Here is a 12330-nt window from a genome sequence, read left to right on the forward strand (position 1 = left end):
TTTTCCTAAAGTACAGATTTGAACATGTTATTCCTTTCCTACTCACTAAACTCTAAGGACTCCTTATTATCCTACAGAATCAAATACAAAATCATATTTGGATTTGAAATCCCTCACTATCTGACCCATTCTTACCTTTTAGGCTTCTGACAGTTTACTCTCCTCCAAACAATACTGACCTTGTTGGTAATCCTTGAAACTTCATAAAATTTGCTAATCCTTAAAACTCCAGTCCTTTCACACTGACTGTTCCACAAGACTAAGAATATTCTAGCTTCCCTTTCTTTCATCTTGCTTGAAGTTGACTGGATGTTGAGGATACTGAAGATAGCTTTGTATTTCTTTGTTAATCTTTAACAAAAAAGAGCTAAAACTTGGAATTGTATTTCCATAGATTAAAGGGAACTCTGATCTGCATGCCATTAGCAGAGGTATGATTGTAATCCAGTAACTTCTGGAGATGTGTGTGTCTAAGGATACAGAACTAGTGCTTAGAAAATATCAATACTCTGACTTAACTGTGAATACATTTTAGATTCTGGATAGGTGGGGAATTGGGCAATGTGGTAGGGAATTGTAGGAAAATTTATGTATTTTTAAAAATATTTATTTACTTTTTCCCCCTTTTCTCTCACCCACATTCTCCCCAATCTCATATTCTTGTTCTTCAGGTCCACATGAAGGATGTTATGTCAGCTCTGTGGGTTTCAGGGTTAGACTCCAGTTATTTACGGGAACAGATGTTGAGTGAACCTTTAGTACGGGAGATCGTCAAAGAATGTAGCAATATACCACTCAGCCAACCACAACAAGGAGAAGCAATGCTAGCATCTTTCAAACCCAGGGGTTATTCTGAATGCATAGTAACTGTTGGTGGTGAAGAAAGAGTGTAAGTAATTGGTATCAGTTGCCTGAAAAGTGATTTAAAGAATATTATTTCCTGTGTAAAATAAAATGCAAAATGTTTATTTTTCAATTTGTGTCTCTAAAATATTGTAGTACTTAACAGTTTTGTAGTAATAATCTTTGAAGAGATGAAATTTGATTATGATACTAAAGTCTAAAGGAAAAAAATACATTCAAATGAATTAATTTCTATATGTGTTCTTTAGCTCAAGGAAACCAACAGCAGTGATGCGTTGTATGTGCCCTCTTTATGACCCTAATAGGCAGCTCTGGATTGAACTGGCCCCTTTAAGTATTCCAAGACTTAACCATGGAGTACTCTCAGCAGGTATCTATATTCTATTAAAGGTTACCTTGGCACAAGATAAAGTGGTGTGCAGTTGCACCTGAATTGTTTAGTATGGTGCAGATTTAAAAATGTAACATTGCTCAAAATGTATTAAATGCTTATTATATGCACTATACTAAGTACTGGGGATACAAATGGGATAAGTGAAACAATCTCAAGAACCTCACGTTCTGAAAGGGGGGGCAACAAATGGATATTAAGTGTGCAAAATTAGGATAAAGAGAATTACTACAAGTAGCTTAGATGAAGTTAAGTATTTTGGAGTGAAGGGCACAAGCAGATGAATTTTCATGCGTAAGATGGTGCTTAAACTTTGTCTTAAAAGAAGAGAGATTCTCTTTAAGTTAGAGATGAGGAAGGAGTACAGTCTAGATATAGAAATGAGCATTGCAAAAGCTCAAAGATGGGAAATGGAGTTTCATAGGTGAGGATCAGAGAAAAAGTAAGTAAAAGTGAGAATTAAAATTTGACAATGAATGTGGTCAAGAAAGGGAATAATGTCCATTGAGGTTAAGGCCAAGTTCTAAAGGGCATTAAAACTAAACAGGAATTTTTATTTGACCCTTGATGCAATAGAAAGTTACTAGAGTTATTGGAATTAGGGTAGTGATATAGTCAGATCTGTATTCAAGAAGAAAATCATGTTGGGAGCTGTGTGGAGAAGTCATTGACACTAAGATTATAAAATGGAGATACTGGAAAAATAATGGTAACTTCAACAGAAATAAGAAAGAATATTTGCAGGGACCAATAATTACATTTTGAACATTCTGATTTTGAGAATTCTTTTAGGATAACTTTTTTAAAGTGATTTTTGAAGCTTAGAGAAGAGCCTAGGAATATATAGATCAGCAACTCCTCTGGAATTAGTTGATGAGGTCACCAAAAGAGAGAAGATGAGTATGGTTAAAATCTTGGGAAATATCCACCATGAAATATTATTATATGACTGATGACCTAAGAAAGGAGACTTTGGAAATATTCAAAAGGAAATAGAAGGGATGTCAGTATCAAATGCAGCAAACTAGGCTGAACTGAGAAAGGTTTATCAGATTTGTCAATTTAAGAAATTATTGTTAACTGAAGAGAATAGATATAGTTGAAAGCCAGACTGCAAAGATTTGAGAAATGAGTGAGAAGAGAGGAAGTAGAGGCAACAAATATAAATTGCTTTTTCCAGGAATTGAGTGGAAAAAGAGAAGAAATATATTGTACTACAAGTTGAGGGGACAGTAGAATCAAGTAAAAGGTTTTTTTTTTTTAAATAGGAGGGACTTAGCTATGTGGCCTTGGGCAAGACACTCAACCCCATTTGCCTTGCCAAAAACCTAAAAATAAAAAATAAAAAAATGGGAGGGACTTCACATGTCTTGTCAGAGTGGAGGGAAAGGAGGGAGAGAATTTGGAATTTAGAATTTTAAATTTTTTAAATATGTAATTGGGAAATATTTAATGAAATAATAATAAAGAAAAAATAAAACCCTTTCTTGTAAATTGCATCCTTAATAAAGGATGTAGTCTGTTCTATACTTAAAGGGAAAAAAAAGAATAAGGAAGACTGGATTACTCCTCATCTAAGTACACAGTTCTAACTTCTAAAAAGAGGATAAGGAAATAAAGACCAGTATTCATTGAGAATCATAGATAAAGGCTGGGGTGGGGGTGGGGAGAGATATTTTCCTATTGTGTATCTCTTTGATCTGAAAAATCCCTTCTGTGTTATTGCTTATACTAGATTTTTCACTTACAATTGGGCATTTTCACAACTATCTGTATTATTGTAATAATAATAAGTCACAAAACCTTTGTAGGATCCTAGATTTAGAGCCAGAAAAGACCTTAGTGATTGTTTATAAATGAAGAAAGTGAAATCCAGAGATTTGGGGTTTAACCAGGTCATATAGCAAATATATGATAGAGCTGGGAATTGACTCCAAACCCAATATTCTTTGCACTACATCACTGTCCTCTGTTGTAGGGAATTCCCTAGGAGGAACTTGCTCCACTAATGCAGATTGGTACCTCTTTTATGAAATTTATAGACTTAAAGAATTTCCCTAGACACCGAGAGACTTGCCTGGATCTATATGTACTAGAGATGAGACTTGGACCCAGGTCTTTGAGGACTGCTCTCTATGTATTAAAAGTTTTTGTGTGAAAAAAAACATGAAAGTATTTTAGTAATAAGTGTTTTTTAAATGGAAGAAATTTTATATGATTTTCTTTAAAAGAAATTTCAAAATTAATAGCAGCTAAATATTAAAGCATATTAGAGCACAAATGATATCTGTTTCCTTTAGTACATATTATCTAGTCCTTTTTTTCTATGATAATAGAAAAAGTTGAAGTGACCCCAGCCCAACTGGTTGCCAGCTCTCTTTATGGCTGTCTAGTGAAGCCTATGAACTCCTCAGAATGATGATTTTGAATACAAAAAATGAAATACAAGTATAACAAGGGAAACCAAATATATTTAACTATAGTTACCAAAATTTGAAAAAAAAAGGCACAGACCTCCATTTAATCAATGATTTTAGAATTATGCATATTTTTTGAAAGCCTTGGGAATTTTGGAATACCAATAGCCAACAGACTTGTTTACTTGATCAATGACTTAGCTTATATGCTTAGCATATTGTCATTTAAAAAATGCTTACTGATTCAGAATAGAAGGTATATTGTCCATCAAGCTTTATATCTATGACACTGTCTTTTTGACATCATTCCTTTATAAATTAGAGAGTTTCCTATATCAGTTGGTTTCATAGGAACTGTCTGAAAGATGGAAAATGAGAGAACATAGTAATGAAGATTTTTTGAGAATAGGGTGAAATGGGCATGTTAATAGTCAGTAGAGGAAAGTAGTCAATAGACAGGAAGAGATGAAAGATAAATGAGAGAATGGGGATGATGGGGAGAACTTTTAGAGAAGATGAGTTTCACCTGTGATGCAAAAGTTTGTCTTGGCAAGAAGTACTGCCTCTTTCTATGAAACAGGGATGGTGGCAGAACATATCTGAGTAGCAAAGGATGAGGAAAAGGGAGCTCTCAGCAAATGGCCTCAATTTTCTCAGTAAAATATGAGGCGCAGGGTTCTCAATTGAGAGAGTTGGGACAGGAGAGACCTTGGAGGTTTGAGGAGAAACAGAAAAGATTTGGAAGAGCTTCTGTGGTCAACAGGATAGTGAGTTAGAGAAATATAAAAGGATTTTCTTGCCATAGTGAGGACCTAGGTGAGATTACATAACATATTTGTAGGCAAACCAGTCAACCTAGCTTTGTAATTTTTTTTTTCTTTCTCCAGCTTCATTCAGCATTACGTGTTTAGGAGTATCTGATTGTCCACATGAGAAATACATATTGTATTATAGTTATGTCAGTGAGAACTAAAGTCAGACAGTATTATTGGAAGAATTAGGTTGCAAATTTTTATCAAAAAAAATCTAAATTTTGAGACTTCTGTTTTGTTTATTTTTTTTTTCAGAAGGATTCTTGTTTGTATTTGGGGGCCAAGATGAAAATAAGAAGATCCTGAGCTCAGGTGAAAAATATGATCCAGATACTAATTCATGGAGTGCATTACCACCAATGAATGAGGTAAAAAGAAATCACTTTCTCATTGAATTTTTCCTAGATCTTTTCTTTCCTATGGTTGAATTTATGATGCCTTTCCAGTAAATTTCTGAATACAGCAGTAATGAGCAAGCAAAAGCCTGGCTATATAAAGCCTCAGGGTTCCTGCTATCACCAATTAATTCCTTTTTTTAAAATTATTATTGTTATTTATTAATTATTTGTTACTTCTCTTTATACTTTATTTCTTGTGAGCCTCAGTGCAAGTCTATTAGGTAAGTATTCTAGGAATTATCTAGGGATATTGAGTAAAGAGGGGTTAAATGACTTACACATAGTCACATACTAAGTGTCAAAAGAGTCCTGACTTCAAGTCCAGTACTCTAGCCACAAGAGCCTGAGTGTGGTTCTTACTGATGCCTCTCTTAGGTCTGGACAGTATCTGTAAACTTGACTCTTTCCAGCCCAACAAATGAACCTGCAAAATTTCCTTTAATAAGTTGGTAGTAATAATGTCAAAACTTATTCTGAATGCACAAAGAGCAACATTTTTTTTCCCTTCTGCCTCAGCATTCTCCAAGGTGAATACTTAATCCTGTTCTCTTGATAAACCATTGCACTTGAGTTCCCATTTGTCTGTCATGAATCATAGAATCATAGAATTGAAAAGAGACCTAGCATATACCGGAAGTGTCAGTCTCTTCTACAACATCCCTGAGGGGGTGGTCATTCAACTTCCTCTTAATCTAGTGATAAATCATTCCATTTTTTGAACAGCTCTAATTTTTTTATTCCATTTTTTCAAATAAAAATTTTTTTTATTCCTCATTCCATTTGAAAATAAAAAAACATACATAGCCAAGCAAAACAAATTTTTACATTGATCATGTCTAAAAAATGTGGGTTTTTTTCTCTGTATCTTGCATTCATCATCCCCTCTGGAGATACATAACATGCTTCAACTCTTCTGGAATTCTGACTGATTATTGCATTTCTTAGTTTATAAGTATTTCAAAGTTGTTTGTCTTTACAGTGTTATCAGTATATATTCTCCTGGTTCTGCTCATTTCATGCTTCACACAATTATTCCTAGGTTTCTCTGAAACTATAACTTTTCATCATTTCTTAAAGTATGATAGCATTCAGTTCCATTCATATTCCATAATTTGTTCAACCATTCCTAAATTGATAGACCTCTTAAATTTTAGTTCTTTGTTATATCAAAAAGAGCTGCTATAAATCTTTTTATACATTATAAATCCTTTTTTTCTTTCTATTTTTGGCAGTAGTAATGCAGCTGGGTCAAACAGTATGTAATTTAGTCACTTTTGAGGGATGTCAGAATTACTTTCCAGAAGGACAGCTCTAATTGTTAAGAATTCTTTTCCTATATTGAAGTGAAATTTAACTCTCTTAACTTCTCCCCCAGGTTGCAGACCTAAGACAAGTAAGCAAATTGAATCCCTCTTCTACATGCTAGACCTGCAAATGTTTGATATAGCAACATATTTAATACATAATATAACAATAAAAGCACCATTCCCCAAAATCTTCTCTTCAAACTAAACATTTCCAGGTCCTAATCAGTTCATAAATGGCAGAGTTTGGGTCCTTTGACTATCCTAGTTGATTCCCTGTGGGCAGTTTCCACTTGTCAAGGGCTTCCTGAAATATAGCAACCAGAACTGTGTACCATAGTCCAGAAATAGCTTGACTGTGCCAATTAACTGAAGTTACTATCAGGTTTTTTTATTTCCATTCTCTTGAAGTACATACATACATACATACATATGTGTATGTGTATATGTCTGTGTGCATGTGTGTATTTTTACATGTTTATTATTTTTTATGTGTATGTAAAATGCTATATACCACCACCTCTTAATTTATAACCTTAAGGGAGGCAAATGTAGGATGGATAAACTCTTCAGATGAATTGAATGAGCTGTCCTTGGTGTGATGGTGGATTTCTCCTAACCAGAGATTTTTTGACAATCACATGACTTTATTGGGATATTGTAGAGAAGATTTCTATTTAAGTACAGGCTGAATTACATGAACTTTGAGACTTTCTTCCTCTGAGAGATTATCTGCTTCTATAATCTATTCCGTTTCAATAAAATGGATCCTTAGATTCAAAGAAATTGGAAATAGTTTAGAGGATGCCATAGAAGAAAATCATAATGGAATATGAATTTTGACTTCTGGCTCAGATATTCCCTCACTGTGAAGAATAAAATTAAAGCTGTGATGTTACATTTAATATTGTGCTTATTAACTTTCATGATCAGTTTTCAGAACTTATAACAGTATTAGATGACCTTATATAATGTTTTTATATATATATATAATCTCCTTTGTTCCAGACTTGAGTTGTAGTATTTGTTTGGTTTTTTTTAAACCCATTTTACATATGAGGAAACTGAGGTTTCAGAGAGGTTATGGGCTTGAGCATGGTCACAAATACTAGTAAATATTTGGAGATGGGTTTCAAACTCAGCTCTTTTAACATTAATGCCAATACCTGTTGTGGTATATTATAATGCTTCTCTAAGTAGCTGACTCAAAATTATATGGCTTATTTTGAAACTGAAATTATTCTTTGTTGCTCTTTTAGGCAAGACAAAACTTTGGAATTGTGGAGATAGATGGAATGCTGTATGTTTTGGGTGGTGATGATGGTGAAAAAGAGCTGATTTCCATGGAATGTTATGACATATATTCTAAAACCTGGACAAAACAGCCTGATTTGACCATGGTTAGAAAGGTAAAAACTATGCCTTGCATTATGCTTTCTTGAACCATTTTCTCTGAAATCTCTGCTTCTGTTAAAATTCATAATTCTTCAACTCCAGATTATTCTTTTGACATAATTTGTAGAGGACACTTTTTCCTAAGAAACATAATCTTAGTGTTTCTTTCAGAGTTTCAATTTGAGTTAAATTCTATACATTTAGTAATCAAATGTGGACATGCTTGTTTTCTTAGGGAGAAAAGAGCTGAAGGAAATTGTTTTCTTTTTAACTCTACATTGCTACAATTATAACATATATATATATATATATGTATATATATATATACACACACACACACACTGAGTAAACTCGGTGGCACACTAAAATCTGTAATTTTTATATATGATAAGGTATATCCATTATTTCTTTACTTCTACTATGTTATTGGATAATATCTGTTTGTGTGTGTGTGTGTGTGTGTGTGTGTGTGTGTGTGTATGTCTTTGTGTGTGTGTTGAGAGATTCTTAGACAAGTATTCAGATAGAATGAATGGTACTAAACATTCATTGAGATTTATGTCATAACCTCTTCTCTCTATGGTGATTAAAATTATGTCTTCAATATAATTTTCTTTACAGTCATTGAATTTTAATGACTACTTTTTGTATAGCTTTACTTTTTGAAACAATTACATTTCTGAAATGGCTTCTTGCTAATAGACCATTTTAAATTGGCAAGTATTAAATTTGATAGTGAATTTTCTTTCCTTTTTTTTTTTAAGATTGGCTGCTATGCAGCTATGAAAAAGAAAATCTATGCAATGGGGGGAGGATCATATGGAAAGCTTTTTGAATCTGTGGAGTGTTATGATCCTAGGACCCAGCAATGGACTGCTATTTGTCCATTAAAAGAAAGCAGGTAAGCAAATGTGTTTTTGTAAACTTTGTTTAGTAAATAAAATTGTTTACAGTGTTAGTCATTTTTAAAAGAATTCTTTTCACCAGGGCACATTTTTGTGTCTTAACTTATGTTCCATTTCTCTAGATAGATTTTTTTGTTTTTGCTTTTTAAAAATAAGATTAAGCTATTTTCTAGAGAATAAAGTATGACATTGATTATACAAGATTTTGAAACCATTTCTTGCTTTATTATTTTTATGGATCATACATATACACTCACTCTGTGTGTGTGTGTGTGTGTGTGTGTGTGTGTGTGTGTGTGTATTTCTGAGATAGTGAATGTGATAAGTGCATATGACAAAAGGGAAGGAAAGTAAGGTACATAGGAAAGAAAGATAAGGGACTGATCTGAATGATTATTTTGTTGAATAAAAGTCATATTTAGCATGTGAAAATTATGAATTACCCAAGTAAGTTTCTTAATGTAGCATTACATTTAATTTTAGAAAAAATGGAAACAATAAATGATGAAATAAGACTTTTTATTGGGATATTATAGAGGGAGAACTCTAAAGAGAAATGATAATGAAGACTTCATTGTTTTGAAGAATCTAGATTTTGTAAAAAATGTATGTGGAGAAAAGTGATTGTCAACATTCTGAGAAGAGAGTTACGAAAAAGTTTTTAAAAACATAATTAGTTAAAAAACTGAATATCATTGATACTAAAGTAAACTACTAATTATTAGATTTCCCTTTTATTAGGAAACTATATAAGAAAGGCCAATGTTTGTAATGTCTTAAATGATAAAAAAAAACTTTTTAAGTCTTTGCTAACCTTGTATGAAACTACAACACTGTATATGTGATACTAGATGACCTGTTCTTCCATTATTTTACCTTTCATTTGAATCAGGTATTTGTTATTCCTATTGACCTTTTTCTCCTGTGCCCTTCCTAGTCTACTTCATTCAATGCTTTTTATAAGTTAAGCTTTAATCAAATAGTACTAATTCCATTCCATCCTTCACACCCTCAAATTCTTCTTAACTCAAGTTCTTCCAAATAATATTAACTTAATATTTATAGCATTTAAACTTATTTTATGTATATTATTTTATTTGATCCTATTCAGATTTCACTTTAAAGTTCAAAAGTGAGTTATCTCACACATTCCTCATATATTCAGAAAATTCTTGCTTTATATTGTTAATTATATATTATCTAGGTCTTAAGGGACTTAAGACTAACCAAAATAATGGAAAATGTGATGTTATTAATATAATGCTTAGTACATGGGTATTTGATAACTAATAAATTAGTTAAAAGGAAGGGATAATTTCTGATTTATTGAATACTTAAGATAAAATAATTCTTGATCAATAAATTCTACGCTTTGTTTTAGTACATCATGTGAATTTTAGTTCACATTTTACATTTGAAAGCTGTTAATTTGCTTTTCTATAATATTAACCATGTGATGTGTTTATTCAGTCTATAAACAATAAAAAAAAAAGGAAAACCACATGTTCATCAGAAAAAATTTAGCACTTTACAGAATTAGAGTAAGGTAGAGGCTTAAAATGAGGTAATTTTACAAACCAATATGTGTGTCTAGTATTTAACACTATTCTTGGCATATCAGATTTGGAGCCGTAGCTTGTGGAGTTGCCTTGGAACTCTATGTATTTGGTGGAGTTAGAACTCGTGATGAAGGAGGTCAAAACAATGAGATGGTGACATGCAAGTCAGAATTCTACCATGATGAATTCAAGAGGTAAATCATCTATACCTGGTTAGATAATAATCTTTCATAAGAATGTTAAAGGATGTTCCTTAGTTTGGTTAGGTACCAACTTCTGTACTGGGGAATGATGGTATTTAATTGTGGGAAAGGACCATAACCAATTTAACAATTTGATAATCACAAAATAACAAAAAAACTTTTACAAAACCAAAATGAATGTTAAAGGGCCAAACTACATTGGAAGTTAGAAGAACTCCTTTGTCATTACTTGTATGACTTTAGACAGGATATTTACTTCGCTGAGCCCAGGTGTCCTTGTCAGTAAAGTCTGGAGAGAGATTATATGAGCCTGTACTTGCATTTAACAGGTCTTTAATATGTAAAGAATTTATAGTGTGTTAGCTTACACTATCACTGATTACATGGTTCAGTGGATAGATGGCCAACTCTGAAGTCAGGAAGATTCATCTTCCTAAGTTCAAATTTGACCTCAGGCATTTAAATAGCTATGTGACCCTGGACAAGTCACTTAACCCTTTTTTGCTTTAGTTTCCACTTCTGAACTGAAGAAGGGAATGGCAAACCACTCTAGTATTTTTGCCAGGAAAATCCCAAATGAGGTCCCATGGCATGACTGAAATGACTGATCAGTTTCTAAATTTTTAGTTTGATCTTAAAGTTTACCAGAGGAGGGTGCTGTAACACCACATTGAACTCTATAGCAAATCCTAATGAATTTGAGATTTCATTTTTCTCTAGAATGACTGTGAAGTCCATTGGAAGGGAAATCAGAGTCCTATTTTAGTTATAGTGGTTTATACGTGTTTTAGGGGGTTTGAAAAGGACACTGAAGTCTTTAACACCTAGATCCAGAGCATAAGTTCTACTCACCAAAGATGATACTCAGATCATTTCCTGAATACTTCCAGGATAATTACAATAATGGACAGTGGTAAATCAAATTTTCATACTCTGTCATTTAGATAACATCTAAAAGAGCAATTCCTACCTAGTCTTACAATAACATGCCCATAGTAATTGCTGCACACCTAGGGTTCTTAGTTATTTTCTGTCATGGACACTTCTGACAATCTGGTAAAACCTAGGATCCTTTAGGATATTTTTAGATGCATAAAATAAAATATATAGGATTAATCTATCAGATTTAAATACAGTAAAAAAAAAGTTTTAAAAAACAAGTTCATGGAGCCCAGAATAAGAACTCCTTGCCTTAAATAGTTATATTTGTTGCAGCAAATTCTTGTCATTGCTTCTCATTCTTACACATTGAGCTTCATCATTTTTATCTTGTTGTTAATTATCTCTATCACCCACAGTTAATTTCTCCTTGCTTTTCCCAATAGTCCTCCATTATAATTTTTTATTGTTAGTTCCTTGTCTTCTAAAAGCAACATATCCTTATCATGGTTGTTCTTTTTTTTTTATTTATTCCACATTCTCATCATTCATTCAACATATTTTTCACTAGAACTAGAATTTTAGAGTAAATACATAGTAGCCTAAAAATATTACTTACAATGGCCATTTCAGGGCAGCTAGGTGGCACAGTGGATAGAGCACCAGCCCTGGAGTCCAGGAGTATCTGAGTTCAAATCCAGCCTCAGACACTTAATAATTACCTAGCTGTGTGGCCTTGGGCAAACCACTTAACCCCATTGCCTTGCAAAAACTAAAACAAAAAACAAAAAACAAAACCACAATGGCCATCTCGAAAACTATATGTCTCTCTTTCTACTTATTAAAAATCCATCCCAGGGGCTATTAGGTGGTGCAGGGGATAAAGTAACAGCCTGGGAATCAAGAACACCTGAGTTCAAATCCAGCCTCAAATAATTAATAATCACCTAGCTGTGTGGCCTTGGGCAAGTCACTTAACTCCATTGCCTTGAAAAACAAAAAACAAAAAAATGTTTACCCCCCCCCCTTTCTGTGGAGATATCTCAATAGCATGCTTCATTATCTTTCCTCTGAAATCATGGTTAGTTATTGCATTGTTCAGAATTCTTAAGAATTTCAAAGTTGTTTGTCTTTACAAAATTATTGTTATTAAAGTTTAAATGATTCAGCTGACAACATCATTTTCTAAATATTCTCCCAGGT

The 12330-nt window shown here is 32.9% G+C and overlaps 1 protein-coding gene across 1 annotated transcript in view; it reads left to right on the forward strand.

Moving 5' to 3' along the window:
* GAN (gigaxonin) overlaps positions 1 to 12330 on the forward strand; it is a 78121-nt gene that overhangs the window by 50269 nt on the left and 15522 nt on the right. The window contains exons 4-9 of the mRNA XM_074209739.1: positions 672 to 889; positions 1113 to 1234; positions 4740 to 4852; positions 7446 to 7595; positions 8346 to 8482; positions 10108 to 10239. Of these exons, the coding sequence (XP_074065840.1) occupies positions 672 to 889; positions 1113 to 1234; positions 4740 to 4852; positions 7446 to 7595; positions 8346 to 8482; positions 10108 to 10239 (872 nt within the window). The remainder of the gene's footprint in view (positions 1 to 671; positions 890 to 1112; positions 1235 to 4739; positions 4853 to 7445; positions 7596 to 8345; positions 8483 to 10107; positions 10240 to 12330) is intronic.

The sequence above is a fragment of the Macrotis lagotis genome, chromosome 1 (assembly GCF_037893015.1).
Source record: "Macrotis lagotis isolate mMagLag1 chromosome 1, bilby.v1.9.chrom.fasta, whole genome shotgun sequence".
Classification (NCBI taxonomy): domain Eukaryota; kingdom Metazoa; phylum Chordata; class Mammalia; order Peramelemorphia; family Peramelidae; genus Macrotis; species Macrotis lagotis.